The sequence below is a fragment of the Microtus pennsylvanicus genome, chromosome 2 (genome assembly GCF_037038515.1).
Source record: "Microtus pennsylvanicus isolate mMicPen1 chromosome 2, mMicPen1.hap1, whole genome shotgun sequence".
Taxonomy (NCBI): domain Eukaryota; kingdom Metazoa; phylum Chordata; class Mammalia; order Rodentia; family Cricetidae; genus Microtus; species Microtus pennsylvanicus.
In genome coordinates this window covers 33,493,912-33,511,165 of record NC_134580.1, presented here as the reverse complement: position 1 = coordinate 33,511,165, position 17,254 = coordinate 33,493,912, and the positions used below count along the sequence as shown (strand labels likewise).

General features: G+C 48.4%; 1 protein-coding gene across 3 annotated transcripts; it reads left to right on the top strand.

The window, feature by feature from the left end:
* The first annotated feature begins 8,894 nt into the window (after positions 1-8,894).
* On the top strand, positions 8,895-16,855 carry Nfe2 (nuclear factor, erythroid 2). 3 transcript variants are annotated; one of them, XM_075960852.1, is made up of 3 exons: positions 8,895-9,167; positions 13,370-13,539; positions 15,745-16,855. In XM_075960852.1, the coding sequence occupies exons 2-3, from the start codon at positions 13,426-13,428 to the stop codon at positions 16,750-16,752; spliced, it is 1,122 nt and encodes a 373-aa protein (XP_075816967.1). In that variant the 5' UTR covers positions 8,895-9,167; positions 13,370-13,425; the 3' UTR covers positions 16,753-16,855. The 3 variants fall into 3 exon arrangements, with proteins under 3 accessions (XP_075816967.1, XP_075816968.1, XP_075816966.1); XM_075960853.1 differs by having other exon boundaries at positions 9,017-9,178; XM_075960851.1 differs by lacking the exon at positions 8,895-9,167 and adding an exon at positions 13,005-13,079.
* The last annotated feature ends 399 nt before the right edge of the window (positions 16,856-17,254 follow it).

Here is a 17,254-nt window from a genome sequence, read left to right as displayed (position 1 = left end):
TAGCCACCTATTATAGACAATAGAATGTCCAGGACACTCACACTCCGAGTTTTATGCAGAAACATGTAAATCAACCATACGGCTTATACATCATGCTCTTTTAAGTTAGGTCAACATAATTGAATTCTTCCAAGATGAATTAATTGACCCAAATTGGACTAAAATTGAATTTCTAAGTATTCAAGTCAAAGCTTAGTTCTTTGTACAGAAAAGATATGAGATATTTATATAGTGTAAAGATATATTGCTGTGATTGGTTTAATAAAGGACTGAACAAGTTGGATGGTGGTGGTGCACACCTTAATCCTAGCACTTGGGAGGCAGAGGCAGGTGGATCTCTGTGAGTTTGAGGCCAGCCTGGTCTATAGAGTGAGTTCCAGGGCAGGCTCCAAAGTTACAGAGAAACCCTATCATGAAAGCAAAAAACAAAAACAAAAAAAAACCCTGTGGGATAAGCCTAAACTAAGGCAAGCTTTCATAATTAATAATAAGTCTCTGTGTAGTTATTTGGGAGCTGACTGCCCAAAGAAAACTCCAGCTACAAATCAGTGTGCTTCTGTCCACCCTGAGGGTGGAAGAGGTCTATTTCTTGTGCTCCAAGAGACAGTGAGAGATTTTTTTCCTGAACTCACAATGGAGACTCAAAAAAGTAATTAGCAATGTCTGAGCTACACAGTCACCTGGATGGGGCTCCACATAGTCAAATTCCACCTGGGCTTGCTCTGCCTCTGGAGAGAGATGGCCATCATGCCAAGGGAGTGGACAGCTCCAGCTACTGCCATGGGGATGTGGGCATACACCTTCCAAGACAATGAGTGAGGACTTCTGAGCCTTGGGCTCCAGCAAGCTTCACTGCCAAAGAAGCTGGCTTTGAGAAGTTAGTATAGTTAGCATCTTTCTTCTTAAAAAAATATTTCTGTTTATCAATAAAAAAAGGAAAAAAGGAAAAAAAAATATTTCTGGGGCTGAGAGATGGCTCAGAGGTTAAGAGCACTGACTGTTCTTCCAGAGGTCCTGAGTTCAATTCCCAGCAACCACATGGTGGCTCACAACCATCTGTAATGAGATCTGGCGCCCTCTTCTGGCCTGCAGGGATACATGCAGGCAGGTGCTGTATACATAATTAAAAAAAAAATCTTAAAAAATAAAATAATATGTATTTGCTTGCCTGTGTGTGTGTGTGTGTGTGTGTGTGTGTGTGTGTGTGTGTGTGTGTGTGTGTGTGACGTGTACCACTCCAGCGCCATGGTAAGCATGTGAAGGCGAGAGGACGCTTTCCGGGCAGCAGCCTCCTTGATGGGCTGAGCCATCTCGCTAGCCCTCACCTGAGGACTTTGTACATTTTCTCTGGGTTGTGGGAGTTGTCTCTTCAACACAGGGCTATTATGAAACTCAAGACCACAAAAAAGGAAGATTCCTCTGGTGCCTTAACCTGCTGAACCATCTTACTGGTCTCCCAACCTCCACTCAAAGGAAAGTGTCTAGGGCCTGGAGAGATCGCTCAGCAATAAGTGTGAATACCACTCTTGTGAAAGACCCTCACTTGAAAGTCGATGTTGGGGCTGGAGAGATGGCTCAGAGATTAGGAGCATTGGTTGCTGTTCCAGAGGTCCTCAGTTCAATTCCCAGCAACCACATGGTAGCTCACAACCATCCATAATGACATCTGGTGTCCCCCTCTGGCCTGCAAGTATACAGGCAGGCAGAACACTGTATATGTAATTACAGTGTTATATATACACTGTACATATAATTACATATAAAGGATACTGTATATGTAATAAATCTTTTAAAAAAAAGTAAAAAGAAAGGAAAGAAAGTTGGTGTGGTAGTTCACACCTTTAATCCCAGCATTCTGTAGGCAGAGACAGGCAGATCCGGACTACAGAGCAAGCTCCAGGATACACAGAGGAACCCTGTCTCGAAAAAGAGAAAATCAAAAACTACCCCCAAACCCTAGCGAGAGTCCTAGAACCATCATCAAGTTGCTCACAAACTGCCTGTGATTCTAGCTCCACAAGATCACACCTCTCGCCGGGCGATGGTGGCTCACGCCTTTAATCCCAGCACTTGGGAGGCAGAGACAGAAGGGATCTCTGTGAGTTTGAGGCCAGCCTGGTTCACAGAGTGAGTTTCAGGAGATCCAGGGCAGTTATACAAAGAAACCCTGTCTCAAAAACAAAATCTGAAAAGCCAAACAAAATGTGTGTGTGCATGTGTATGGGTGTGTGTGTGCGTGCATGTGCGTGTGCGTGCGTGTGTGTGCGTGCATGTGTGTACGTGCATGTGTGTGCATGTGTGCGTGCGTGCATGTGTGTGTGCATGTGTGTGCGTGCATGTGTGCGTGTGCATGTGTGTGCATGTGTGTGTGCGTGCATGTGCGTGCATGTGCGTGTGCGTGCATGTGTGTGGATGTGTGTGTACGTGCATGTGTGTGTGCGTGCATGTGTGCATGCATGTGTGCGTGCATGTGTGCGTGCATGTGTGTGTGCGTGCATGTGTGTGTACATGTGTGTGCGTGCATGTGTGTGCATGTGTGTGTGCGTGCATGTGTGTGCGTGCGTGTGCATGCATGTGTGTGCGTGCATGTGTGTGCGTGCATGTGTGTGCATGTGTGCGTGCGTGCATGTGTGTGTGCATGTGTGTGCGTGCATGTGTGTACGTGCGTGTGTGTGCATGCGTGTGCGTGTGTGTGTCGTGCGTGCGTGTGTGCGTGCATGTGTGTGTACGTGCATGTGTGTGTACATGCATGTGAGTGTACGTGCATGTGTGTGCGTGTGTGTGCATATGTGTGTGTGCGTGCATGTATGTGTATGTGCATGTGTGTGCGTGCATGTGTGTGCATGCATGTGCGTGCGTGTGTATGTGCATGTGTGTGTGCGTGTTGTGTGCACGTGTGTGTGCACACGTGTGCGTGTGCGTGCGTGTGTGCATGTGGTAGTACTAGGCAAGTATGCTGCCACTGAGTCACTCCCAAGCCCTCTTTTTACTGTTTATTTTAAGACAAGTTCTGCCCAGGCTAGCCTTACACCCAAACTATAGTCTAAACAGACCTTGAACTTTCAAAATGACAAATGAATATATACACTGAAGCAGTCAGAAAATGTGTTGTAGAACTGGCACTTGACATGGGCTTTGTAGAGTAGATCAGGGGACCAACATTACTAGAATTTCCAGTAATAAACGATTTACATTGCCTCATCTGATCCCACACATCCTGTGACGGAAGTTCACAAGGAGAAACTGAAACTCAGGGAAGTTAAAATATTTGCCCAGGTTCACACTGCTGGGAGGTAAGCTGAGGCTCAAAGCCAAGGAGGGCATTCTGGGTTAGAGAAGCAGCAGGGGCAAAGATGGGAGGGTGGGATGCAGGATGCCTCTGAGAGGAGTATCCAGTCATCCTTCCTGAGGGTGGCTCTCCCTAGGCAGTCCCGCCCCATACAGAGGATTACCACAGTGGGGTAGGGTAGCTCTGGGGTTCCTGGAAGGTGACTGAAGCCCATAAGACTGGCCCTGTGCCCACTCTGTGGCTAGCATGAGCCCCTCCCAAAGGTGCTGGTATGGCCTAAGGCTAGTTCCTGGAAGTCTAGCTGCCAACACTGTATCTGTGTTTCGCCCAGAATCAGGCCACCTCTGAACTTCAGCTGTCCCAACATTTCTTCACCAATGTGACCTCCAGATAGAGTGTTCTAAGTTCCTGAAGCCCCAAAAGGATATGGCCTCCTGATAGCTAAGCATTCATTTTCTAATAGTAATAAACTGTTTGTTTGTTTGTTTGTTCGTTCATTTTGTTTTTTCAACACAGAGTTTCTCGGTAGCTATTGAGCCAATCCTGGAAATCATTCTGTAGACCAGGTTGGCCTCGAACTCAGAGATCTGCCTGCCTGCCTCCTAAATGCTGGGATCTAAGGTATGTGCCACCACCACTCAGTCTAAAGTAGACTTTAAAGACATCATCTCAGGGGCTGGAGAGATGGCTCAGTGGTTAAGAGCACTGGCTGCTCTTCTAGAGTTCCTGAGTTCAATTCCCAGCAACCACATGGTGGCTCACAACCATCTGTAATGAGATCTGGTGCCCTCCTCTGGTGTGTGGCCATACATGGAGGCAGAATGTTGTATACATAATAAATAAATAAATCTAAAAAAAAAATAAGACATCATCTGCATTTTTTCAGGTATGGAAGTGCTCAGAAAAGTTGTGTTACCCAGGGCCAAGCAGTCAATACTAAAAGCCTGGGCTGAAACATAGCTAGTAAGACTCAAGATCCTAGGAGAAAAGCAAAGAGAAAGAAAAAAAAATTAAGACGTCCTCAGCTGGGTGTGGGGACTGAAGCCTGCAATCCTCACACTCGGGCAGCTGAGGCAGGTAAGGCCAGCGTAGGCTACAGAGTGAGTTCCAGGTCAGTCAGGGCTACACAGAGAAACCCTGTCTAGAAAATTAAGGGGGGAAAAGAAGGAAAAAGAAAAAAAAAAACAAGAAGAAAGAAAAGAAAACTTGATCCTCCTTATACCAGGCACTCTATTTCTCCTAAGTTTAGTTAGAATCAAGCTCCAACGACTATTTTTTTAAATGACTTACTAACTTTTATTTTGTGAATATTGCTGTTTTGATTGCACATATGTTTGTGTGATGGTGTTTGATCCCCTGCAACTGGAGTTACAGACAGTTGTGAGCTGCTCTATGGATGCTGGGAATAGAACCCGGGTCCTCTGAAAGAGCAGCCAGTACTTAACTGCTGAGCCATCTCTTCAGCCTCTCCCAGGGTTAGTTTTTTCTGGGATATTCTAACTCTAGGCTCTGCCAACAAGACGCAGCCCTTAGATCCCAGAATCCGGGGAAACTGGAGTCCCGCTCAGATCCCTGCGAAGCTTCCGTTTCTTTTAACCTCAGAGTGTAGCCCCCCTTCCTCCTCCAGAGTCAGTCCTGAGAACTCTCTAAGAAGTGGGAAAACCCTATCGCCGTTCCAACTGGAACGCAAGGAAAATGAGTGAAGACTCTGGACATCGGACTGCACTATGTAGCTTTAATTTATACTACCCTCACTCTCCACTTTTGCGAGGGGAGCTGCAGTATTCCCTGGTCTCAGGCGTCCTCCACCACCTCCCCCATCCGGGGCAACCGCCCATCTCTGCTGTTTAGGATAACACTCAGTCCTCCCCGTGGCCCCCTGTGGCTGCCTCCCCTTTCCGTCTGTTGAGAGAGGAAGCCAGGGGGTGACGGGTGCAATGCTGCCGGGCACTGATAAAAAGGCCAGTCCTATCCCCGCCCTCTGGGGCCACTGCGGTCACACCAGTAGGCAAGCCCGGCGAGGCAGCCAGTTCCCTGTGGGACCCATGGCCCTCCCCTGGTTCCACCTCTACCCACCCCGCCCTGCTCACCCTTCTCGGGAAACTGGTTGCATAAGCCGGTGGTGTGTTTGGCAACATTGCTTGTGGCTTGACCTGATGCTGATGGTGGTGTGCACATACGTAGTGGGGGTGGGTTGGCCAGGAGTGACAAGTTAACCATTTAGGGGTGTGTGAACAACAAAAGTGAAAAATAGGAACATGGTACAGTTATCCAGACACTGTTCTGTGTATTCCGTCTCTGCTACCTTTGTTGAAGTGGAAGAATTTTGGAGACAGGAAAATCTTTTTTTTTCTTTCTTAAATAACTTATTTAAGTCTATTTACGTTGGTGTGAGAATGTCAGAGCCCCTGGAGCTGGAGTTACAGTTACAGTTGTGAGCTGCCATTTGCGTGCTAGGAATTGAACCCTGATTATCTGGAAAGGCAGCCAGTTCTTGACCATTGAGCCATCTCTCCAGCCCCCTTGTTTTGTTTTCCAAAACAGGGTTTCTCCGAGTAGCCATGGCTAACCTGGAACTCACTCTGTAGACAAGGCTGGTCTCTAACTCATGGAGATCCTCCTGCTGCTGCCTCCTGAGTACAGAATTAAAATCATACATCATCACTGCCAGGCACGACAGGAGAATCTTCGTTATTCTTACTTGGACAAGTCTATGCAGTCCACTCAGGTGGCACTCCCCAACACCTGCAGATTGGAAGTCAAGCAAAATAGACTTGGTGTAGCAGGCAGGTCACTGACTGTGGACCAAGCAATCTGAGAGGAGAGGGCTTCCTGGGGTGACCTGGAGACACAATACAACCCAGAAACCACAGGACAAGGCTCTGTCTAGAGAGGGTGTGAAATGAAGTGGAGGCTAAGTGCTCAGTGGAGGCTCACTTAGCTCATTATAGCTGGTCACAATCCAACAAACAGATATTTCTAGGAGTCCCTACTGCCTGCAGGAGAGAATACACCCTCCCAAGTATTTTTGTTTTTTGTTTTTGTTTGTTTCTTTGGTTGGTTGGTTTTTCGAGACAGGATTTCTCTGTGAAGCATTCTTGGCTGTCCTGGAACTCATTCTGTAGATTAGGTTAGCCTCAAATTTACAGAGATCCACCTGCCTCTGCCTCCTGAGTGCTAGGATTAAAGGCGTGCGCCACCACAACCCCCTGACTCACCTTCCCAAATTTGGTTCTCAGAGTGCCTTGCCCTTCAGTGAAAATTCACAGGCTTCCTTATTCCAGACTCCAGGACCTAGGAAAATGCTTACCACCAGGTAACTTCCCCAGCCCCTAGGGTCTTCAGGCTTCTCGTCTGCTTGTCACCTGATGCCCACCCCAGAAAGCCCCAACTATCTGTATGTTACACCTCACTGCACCCACAATTTTGCCAGACACTCTTCCCCTTTCTCCACAGCCCACTGGAAAGCCTTCCCTAAATTTTACCAGGAGAATTTATTTATTCTGTAGTGCTTCATATAGACTTTTTGTTTTGTCTTTGAGACGGGGTCTTGCTATGTAGTCCTGGTTGGCTGGGAACTCACTGTATAGATCAGGCTGGTCTGGAAACTGGCAATGCCCTCTCTGCCTTTGTTCCATGACTGCTGGGCATAGAAGCCCATGCCACCGCACCCAGCAGTTTTTTTCTTTAGACAGTCTTTCATCACGTGTTACATGCTGACCACTGCTACATAGCCCAGGTTGGCCTGGAAATCTGTCCTCCTGCCCCTGCCCCCGAGTGCTGGGTTTTAGGCATGTGCCATTGTATCCACTGGCTATAGATCTGTGTGAGATCACGGACCATGTTAGTCAATTTGTGTTTCTGGAGTAGAAAATAAATATTCTTGAATGAATGAATGCAGGCTAAGGTTTATGTTGCCTATAGAGGTGTCTAAAATGCCACCCTGCATTCATCTATCTGGGACCCAATATCATTATATAATCAACTGCATATTTGACCGTCACTACCTCTTATTTCCTATGAGGACCCAAATAAGTATGCATGTATGTGACCTAGATTCAGTCCCATACCAGGCCCTGAACCCACATCCAGCACGCAGTGAAGTCATGGGTTTGCCTCCTGTTCCACAGGCCTGAATGCCCGCCGTCAGGATGGAATGCAGATTCCTCAGCCTTGGGTCTGACTGGGCATGGACAGTCTCAGCCACACTTGATGGGAGGCTCCTGTGAGAACAACACTGCCTCATGACTTGCTTGACTATGTTGCCAGATTGTGGAGGATTCTTGGGAGAAATGGAGTGGCCAAAAAAGAATTAAAGGGCTCCTAGCAGCTGCTGATGCTCCAGGTCAGAATAGTCTCATTATTCTAATAGCAAGCACAATCCTTTCAGAAGGAGCGGAGATAGCAGTGTCTTGAGGTACATTCATCTGTTCCCTAATTATTTATTATTGTTGTGTGTGTGTTTTCAGAGACAGGGTCCCATGCAGCCAAGGGTGGCCTTGAACTGCTGATCTCCTTCCTTCCCTCTCCTAAGTACTAGGGTTATAGATCTTTTGTCAAACAGCCAGCTTACTTCTGCTCTGTAAATGTTTCTAAATTAACTTGAATATCAGCAAGGATGATGATAGATAAAAAGTGTAAGCTGCACCAATCAGAACTGAAGTTAGACCAGAAAGGCGTGTTCCTTTGAGCTGAAAGTCAGTGAAGTGGGCACAGCGAGCACGCCTACAATTCCAGTACTTTGGACGTGAAGGCAGAACAATTAGGAGAGCAAAGTCCTTGGCCACAAAGTCAGTTTTGGGCTGGCCTTGGCTACCCCAGCTCAAAGACCCTATCACAAAACAGCTGAAAACTACTAATCCTGGGAGGAAGGCAGACTTTCCTTCTAGAGAGAACTACTTGTCTTGTGACTTGGAGGCAGAAGGACGAGAGAATTTGGGGAGGATACACAAGCCTGAGACAAAGCTGTTTGGATTTGGAGATGGATTTGATGTGTCCTGGCCTGGAAGAAAGAAGGATCCCTTTTAGGGAGACTAATGATCATCCAACAGGACAGCCTCCCACCTAAGGACCCCTCCCCCAAAACCTCCATAAACATTGGCATTAAATAAATAAATGTGGCTGAAAAAGAAGCCTTTGTCTGAGAGCATCTGCGGCTAGGGAGAGGCAGGCTGCACATTAAAGGGTCCCTCTAGGCAGCCAGCAGTCCCTCATCCCCAAAATAACTCTCTTAGAGCCCATGCTTTCTAGAAGTGAAGGTTGTTGCCCTGAGCAAACTGGACTCAGAAACTTGATCCCCACTGTCTGTTGCCCTCTGCCTTACTCAGTTTCCCTATCTGTCATTAAGAACCACCACCTGGGAAAAGGAGGAGGTTGATCACTGTATTAAACTTAGGGGTCACTTGTGAGTGGAGCCATCGGCTGGGAAGTCAGCCCGGACGGGGAGCTCACAGTCCTAGACCTGTTGGAGACAGCCGGGAGTATGTGAGCCCCGGGTGCCCCCGTGGCCCTAGAGAGGCGGAGGGGGGGGGTTGGGGGGGCGGGGTGCAGGCAGAAACCACACCGGGCTCAAGTTTCCTCTCTTGGCCAGAAGGGGCAGAAGGAGAGGAGGGCCACGGGGAAAGGGAAGGGTTGGAGGAAGAACTGGAAGAACTGCTAACTCAGGCCGAGGGCTTCGGAGAGACCTCCGCCGGTGTACCAGCTTCTACCGGGGCTAACCGGTGTTCCTTGCTCAGCCATGGCCCGGGGGCGGGGCTCGGCCCTTGGCGGCGCTCAGAGGCAGCGCTCAACGCCCTGGAGGTGTCAGCTCTGACCCAGCCTCCCAGGGACAGTACCCGCAGCCTCACCTCTCTCCTGCCCGTCTTGGAATCCGCCACAGGTGCCTGAAAGGCGAGTAGGGGGAGGGAGCCCTCAGTGGCATCTGAGGAGGGAGGCTGGGCAGGTGGAGAAGATACAAGGAGGAATACTTAACTTTCTGTCTGAACGTTCCTAAGACATCTTCCTAGATTGGCGTTGGTGTAGGAAACTGATGATAACTTTGGATGGCTTTCTGTCTGTTTGGGATCCTTGGGGTAGAAGGTTGAGGTTAGGTCGAGGCACCCTGGAGGAGCAGGGGAGTAACTAGAAAGAATTCTTCCATTGGCCTGTTGTCTGTCGAGGGGAGCTAGTAGGCTTCAGTAATATGGTGCCACCATGTCCCCTCCCCACTGCATTCTGTAGCTCCGTCCATCTGAGATTTGCGTTTGCGGCAAACATAGGAACTGTAGATATGGGATATGTGAACTTCTGAGAAGCCTTGCTACAGCAGAGGTGGGGTGGTTGCCTGAGAGGAGCTGAGTTCTTGCTGGTTGCTTCCCTTCCTCTCCAGTCCTGGGTCAGTGGAGGTAAGCTGGATCTGCCAAGAGGAGAGTGTCCAACCGAGTGTAGAAGCTTCTGTGGGAAGTCTTGGCTGCTTGTAGCTGCAGGTTGAGATGCTGTGGGAGACAGAGCTACCAGATCTGCTGGATGCAGCCTTTATCCATTGCTTCTAAAGAGCCAGAGTTTGAGTTCTAGGGATAAAGTCACAGGAGAGCAGAAATTTGTTCCCAGCATGTAACAAATGAGCCATGTACTTGTCCAGGGGACCAAGCTTGCTTGGCTCAAATCCGTTTTTTCTTCCCTCTTCATTCTATTGATTTCTCTCTTTCACCTGTGTGCCTCTCCCTTTTGGGAAATATCCTCTAATCTTTGTAACTAGGTTGCTTACCTGCTAATTTACACACCAAATTTTACTCGTATCTCTCCAATCCTTGCATTGTTTGTGTTGACACGAGGAGAGGAGGAGTAACCTAAGAAGCCTCCATAAAGCACCCTGGGGGCAAGCTCCCTATCAAAGAAGTTAAAAGTCCTGGGCTAGCAGTGAAAGGTAAAATGTCTTCCCCTCCCTCCTTCTCCAAATGATCCCGAATCCTTCATCAGAAAGTTTATATTCTGTGAAGTCCTAGGGATCATGATTTTTGGAGAATTCTAGGGATGTATCTTAGTGGAAGAGTGATGGCTGGGCATCAATATTCTGGAGTGATCTGGAGAGAGGCCAGGAGGAAGGGAAAGAGGAGGGGGAGGGAGGAAGAGAGAAGGGGGAAGAAAGAGGAAAGTGGGTAGGACCACCAGGATGAAACGGAAGGCTGGATGGAGGTTAGTTTCTGAGGTTGGTTCAAATTCTACCTGACCCACACTACTGAAGACTAAAGAGACTAACCAGCCCAGTGGATTCAGTTATTGTACGACCTGAAGATGAGGGCGAAACTGTAAAACAAGAGCTGCTTTTGCTAAAAACAAGGGCCCCTTGAGAAGCCTAGCCCACAATCCTTGTCTCTTTTCAGTACCCTCTTTGGTGTTCTATTTGAACATGTTTGACTCCTGGTCTCTCCTAGTGGCTGCAAGTTTGCTGGTCCTCTGAAAGACAGCCTTCCAAGACCCAAAGGGCCTGTGCCTGGTGCAAGTGATGGTCCAGTGATTTCTTCCAGCCTCTTCCTGCCCCCTCTACCCTCTCTCTGTTTTAGAAGCCCAAGTACAGAGAGGGGAGCCACCTCCAGGTCTTCGTGGGAAAGGACTGATAGCTAGGTGCCCCCTGGAGTCTAGCCTTGCCTGGGGTCTGCAGTTAGGTGGAGACTATAGGGCATTTGCAGTTCCCTTCTAACTTTGTGTTCTCTCTTGCAAATCTGTGTTTCTTGAGGCAAGATTGATCTTTGTGTGAGAATGTCTTGGACATTTGTTGAAATGCTTGTTCTTAGGTGTCTACACATGAATTCAATTCCTGGATGACCTTCAGGAATGTTTCCACATACCCCAAATAAATGTGCTGTACAGTAAGGTTTATGGCTTCCCTCTATAGCAGTGAGTTCTCTAGTCCTGCCTTCATTTACCTGGAGACTGTGACACAATTTGTCCAAGGTCATGCATCTTGAAGAGTAGAGAACCTTGCCTTGTAGGGCAAGATCTTTGGGTTGCTCCTATGATTCAGACGCAGGCAGAAAGCAGAGACAGAGGGATAGAGCCGGTGAGGAACTGTGAGGCAATAGTCGTGGTCCCTGCCCACCCCAAAGTCCTTCTTCGTTCACCCTGTCTTTGGGCAATTTCCGCCAGAACCTGGGTGGGGAGGGTGGAGTTCCGGTGTTGAAATGGCATCCTGGGCTGGACAGACATAAACACCCCACCCATTCTACCACTGGTCAAAGGCCTGTGCCTATACCAACTCCTATTTCTGAGGATGGCATTCTGGCAAGAGGGTGGAGGCTAGGCCTCAGGCAGATCAGCTCTATACATTTTGTGGTAGGTCCAAGAGGGGTTTCTATAATGAAAAGCAGGAATGGGCTATTTATTCTTGTGGCGAGTGATGTAAAATTATACAATACAACTCGAAGTCATCCAGCCCCAGCCTCTGTTCTTTATTTATATGGTGTGTAGTGTGGATGTGCATGCGTGTATATGCTGTTCCCCGAGAGATCTGGAGAACCTTGCCAAGTCTACTTGGAATCTACTGTTGGACACAGAAGGAACAGATTCAGATAGAGATGGGTAGTGGGGAGTATGGAGGTAGGGTGAAGAGAGGCGTGGACCAATAGGAGATGATGAAAGCCAGGGTAAGAGTTGGAAGAGAACTGTCCCAGCAGCAAGGAATTCTTCCAGTTGTCTAACTCCCTGGCTTTACAATTGGGAGCACCGACCAGGAGCAGTAAGGTGACTTGCCCAACTACCACACTGCTGCTTTGTAGCAGAACTGAAGCTAGAGCCCAGATTAAAAGAAGGGGGACTGAAGGATTGGCAGTACTTGAGAGCCCAAAAAGACATTTCCCAGAAAAGAAAAGGGTCTGAGATATCATGGGAACTTGCTGAGGTAGACTGCCCATAGAGGTATGGGTTGTGGACAGCTTGCATCTAGGGGACTAAAGGGGCCTAGAAAGCAGCAAGGGATATGATCAGGTTCTAACCTGCCACCAATCAGCTTAGGCTTCAGTGCCTGCCTCCTACCTCTTGCAAGGTCTTTGTAAAGCCCAGTCTGATATACTGTGCTTATAAAATGCCGGCACAATTCTTGACAAGTGCTTGCTAAGTCTTTGCTGTGTGTTGACCTTGGAAGAGAAAGGAACCTCGGTCATATGGGGTAGGGCATGGTCAAATGACATGGTTGGGATACGTGGTAGAGGTCTAGTTTCTCCTGGAGCCCATTCCTCCTCTGCCTCTCTCTGCTGCCCACTGCTGCCTGCTGCTGATAAACCTCTTATCTGGCCCAGGCAGGGAAGCCCAGAGTAAGGATGGGAGTAGAGGGCAGGGCTGCTATCACCAGCAGGCCTGGGCCTATCTAAGACAAGGGGAGGGGCTGTCTGCCTGTGCTTCCCACAACACAGGCCTTGGGCATCGCCAAGGCCTCTCTCACATCTTGGGAAGAAAGGAAAGGACTGAAATGCCTGGCATGGTTCCTCACTCTTATACTCCCAGCACTCAGAAGGCAGAGACAGGTGGGTCTCTGTGAATTGGAGGCCAGCCGGGACTACAGAGCGAGTTCCAGGACAGCCAGGGTTACATAGTGAGACCCTATTTCTAACAACAAAACTGAGGACCCAAAAGGAAGGCATGAGTGATCTTGATGTTTTCCTCCAGAATGGAAAACTAAACCTCAATCTCAAAACCTCAGAAGACTGGATCTTTATCTCTGAACAAGAACCCCATTTCTAGGGAGTATGAGAAGACATCTTGTCTGGGAAAAAGTAAAGATGCCTACTGTGTACCCAGAGGACTCTGGCCAGAGCAGGTGAGGTAGAGAGTATGCCACAGAAAAGAACTTTACAGTTGGGTGGTGGTAGCGCTGGCTTTAATCCCAGCACTCAGGAGGCTTTGAGTTCGAAGCTAGGATTCACTACAAAGTGAATTCCAGTAGAGCCAGGACTGTTTCACAGAGAAACTCTCAGTTTGCGGGATGGCTGTTGGGCCTGCAGGAGTGGACTACCGACATTACTGCTTTCTTTCGGAAATTCTGCACAGGGACAGAACAAACTTTCGATCTGGCAGAAGCAGCTCTAACTCTTTCTTCCTTCCACACAGGTTGCTGGAGCTCTTTGAACTTTGGGGGAACCAGGGCCAGCAGCTGGCACAGTAGGATGCCCCCGTGTCCTCCCCAGCAGAACAGGAACAGGTTGTCACAGCTGCCTGTTGGGGAGCTGGGTGAGATGGAACTGACTTGGCAAGAGATCATGTCCATTACTGAGCTGCAGGTGAGTATGGGGCGGGCACTGCAGAAACAGAGAGTAGAGGGGGACAATGAGGAACATGGGGTGGGGTGTGAAGGGAAGGTTCTGGCTAGGGGTGTGGGCTCATGCCCAGCTGCACTGTTCACCCTTCTCTGCCCTCTTCTCTGCCCCTCTCTCTTTATTTTCTTCTCATCGCATCTGCCTCTCTTCCAGCTCTGCCCGTCTTCCCTCATTATCACTCCTCACCGTTAGCAATGAGCTCTTTTCCTCCAGGTAGCAGAACTTTAGTTAAAGGGCCTCAGAAAGGGGACTCAGACTATGCTGGGGTCCTCTCCTGAATGCTGGACAAAGGGATGTCTGTTGGTCTAACAATGACGCCTTTGTCCTCAGCTGGGCTTGGGGATAGCTCTCCTCCATAAGCTGGGGGCCTTGTTTGTAACATGTGTTCTTCTCACTGCACCTGGGCCTGGACAGAGGGCTAACCCCAACCCTGGGCTCTGTGCCTGACCCCCACCTCAGGCCTGGTGTCCTCAGGATCTGCCCTAGACCCTCCTCCCACACACCAGCTCCCTCTGCTGGACACCCAGAGAATGGTGCGGGCCTGAATTTGACCCTTTGACCCTAGATAACAACAGCAGGAAAAGGGTTCTGAGGGTCCATCTTGGATAACAATGGTTTTAACTTTCTGAAGAGAGTAAAGGACCAGGAGCTTTTTGGCCGAGTGGGGAGGAGGCTCTGTAACACTCAGAGATCTCCTCTGAGGTTTCACCACAGAGACTTTATTCCTGCTGAAACTGCTCTTCCTCCTCATCCTCCCTACTTTTTTTTTTCTTTTTTTAAAATATTTATTTATTTATTTATTTATTACGTATACAGTTTCTGCAGGCCAGAAGCGGGCACCAGACCTCATTACAGATGGTTGTGAGCTGGGATGTGGTTGCTGGGAATTGAACTCAGGACCTTTGGAAGAGCAGGCAATGCTCTTAACCACTGAGCCATCTCTCCAGCCCCCCCCTATTTTTCTTTTTTCTCTTTCTTTCTTTTTCCCGAGACAGGGTTTCTCTGCATAACCCTTACTGTCCAGGAACTCATTCTGTAGAGCAGCGTGGCCCTGAACTCGAGAGCTGGCTGCCTCTGCCTCTCCAGTGCTGAGATTAAAGATGTGTGCCACCATGTCTCGTCTCTTTTTCCCAGACAGGGACTCACTAGGTAGCCCTGGAGTTTGCAGTATATATGTATATATATATATATATACATATATATATGTATATATATATATATATACCAGGATGGCCTTGAACTCACTAGGTAGTCCTGGAGTTTGCAGTATGTATATATATATATATAGTGTATATATATGTGTGTGTATATATATATATACACACCAGGATATATACCTGGAGTTTGCAGTATATATATATGCAGTATGTATATATATATATATACCAGGATGGCCTTGAACTCACTAGGTAGCCCTGGAGTTTGCAGTATATATATACCAGGATGTATATCTGGAGTTTGCAGTATATATATATATATATATACATATATATACATATATATGTATATATATATATATATATATATATATATATACACACACACACACACACATCAGGATGGCCTTGGACTCCCTAGGTAGCCCTGGAGTTTGCAGTATATATATATATATATATATATATATATATATATATATGTACACACACACATCAGGATGGCCTTGAACTCAAGAGCTACACCTGCTCCTGCCCTCTGAGTGCTTGGATTAGAACCTCTTGATTTTATTTATTTTTATTTCATGTGCATTTGTGTTTTGCATGCATGTGTGTCTGTGTGAAGGTGTTGGATCTCCTGAAAATGGAGTTATAGACGGGTATAAGCTGCCACCTCTTGCAGAGAAGCTACTGCTCTTAACCAGTTAGCCAGTCCTTCAGCCCCCCTCTTGATTTTTTTGAAATGGGGTCTCACACAGCCCAGGCTGGTCTAGTACTTGCTATGTAGCCAAGACTGACCTTAACTCCTGACCCTCCTGTTTCCACATCTCCAATGGTGGTATTATAAGCCTGTGCCTCCGTGCCAGCAAGCTGTCCTGGAACTTGCTTTGTATATCAGGGTATCCTGGGATTTAGAAGATTGACCTGCCTCTGCCCGAGTGCTGATATTAACGGTGTGCACCACCACCACCCATCTCAGTCCATCTTCTAACCTTTTTTGTATCTTTCTTTGCAGGGTCTAAATGTTCCAAGTGAGCCATCCTTTGAGCCCCAAGTACCTACCCCATACTCTGGACCATTGCCACCTCCAACATACTGCCCCTGTTCAGTTCACCCAGATACAGGCTTCTCCCTACCCCCACCACCCTATGAGCTTCCAACATCCACTCCCCCTGTCCCAGACCTCCCATACTCCTATGGCAACATGACTATCCCAGTGTCAAAGCCCCTCACTCTTTCAGGCCTGCTGAACGAGCCCCTCCCAGACCCCTTAGCTCTTCTAGACATTGGGCTGCCAGTGGGGCCACCCAAGCCCCAAGAAGACCCAGAATCTGACTCGGGATTATCCCTCAACTACAGTGATGCAGAATCTCTTGAGCTAGAGGGCGCAGAGGCTGGCAGACGGAGGAATGAGTATGTGGACATGTACCCAGTGGAGTACCCTTACTCCCATATGCCCAGCTCCTTGGCCCACCCAAACTATACTTTGCCACCCACGGAGATACCCTTGGCCTTAGAGTCATCCTCTGGCCCTGTGCGGGCTAAGCCTACTGTCAGGGGGGAGTCGGGGAGTCGGGATGAGCGGCGGGCACTAGCCATGAAGATTCCCTTCCCTACGGACAAGATCGTCAACTTGCCTGTAGATGACTTTAATGAATTGTTGGCACAGTATCCGTTAACAGAGAGCCAGCTGTCTCTAGTACGGGACATTCGACGGCGGGGCAAGAACAAGGTGGCAGCCCAGAATTGTCGCAAGAGAAAACTGGAAACCATTGTGCAGTTAGAGCGGGAGCTGGAGCGGCTGGGCAGCGAGAGAGAGCGGCTTCTGAGAGCGCGAGGAGAAGCCGACCGTACTCTGGAGGTCATGCGGCAACAGCTGGCAGAGCTGTACCACGACATTTTCCAGCATCTTCGGGATGAATCTGGCAACAGCTATTCACCTGAGGAATATGTACTCCAACAGGCTGCTGATGGGGCCATCTTTCTGGTACCCCGTGGGACAAAGACAGAGGCCTCAGATTGAGTGGGCCTAGAGAAGACCAACAATGGTGCTAGGCCCTCCCCTAGGTATTTCCCAACCTCAGGACCAGGAAGTTCTCCGACCAAGAGGGCAGGTGTAACCTTAGCATTTGGATGTTCCAAGGTATGTTTGGTGAGGTTTACTTGGAAGCCAGGGAGTGTTGGCTTCCCAGGACCCACCACGCCTCTACCTCTTGTCTAATTGGTCCATAAAAGAGCTGTGTGGAGATAAGGTTTCTATTGTGTCTTCCTTGAGGCCAGAGCTATTAAGGAATCCTGAGCTCATTTGAAGCACAGAATGTGGGCATGAGCCACGAGACAATCTATCCACCCCCATTCATACCTCCAACCACACGCCATGGAGGTTTTGAGGAACTCCACAGTCCTTGGTGGCCTCCAATTTACAAATGACAAGAGCTATCAAACAGGGCTGCTTCTTCTGTGTAAAGTCTGCTCCCAGTCTCTGGAGCACATGCAAACACAAATCCCTACTTTTCTCCTGCTTC

Coding starts and splice junctions, on each gene's coding strand:
- Nfe2 (XM_075960852.1), top strand. CDS start 13,426: ATGCCCCCGTGTCCTCCCCAGCAGAACAGGAACAGGTTGTCACAGCTG. Junction 13,540..15,744: donor TGTCCATTACTGAGCTGCAG/GTGAGTATGGGG, acceptor CTTTCTTTGCAG/GGTCTAAATGTTCCAAGTGA.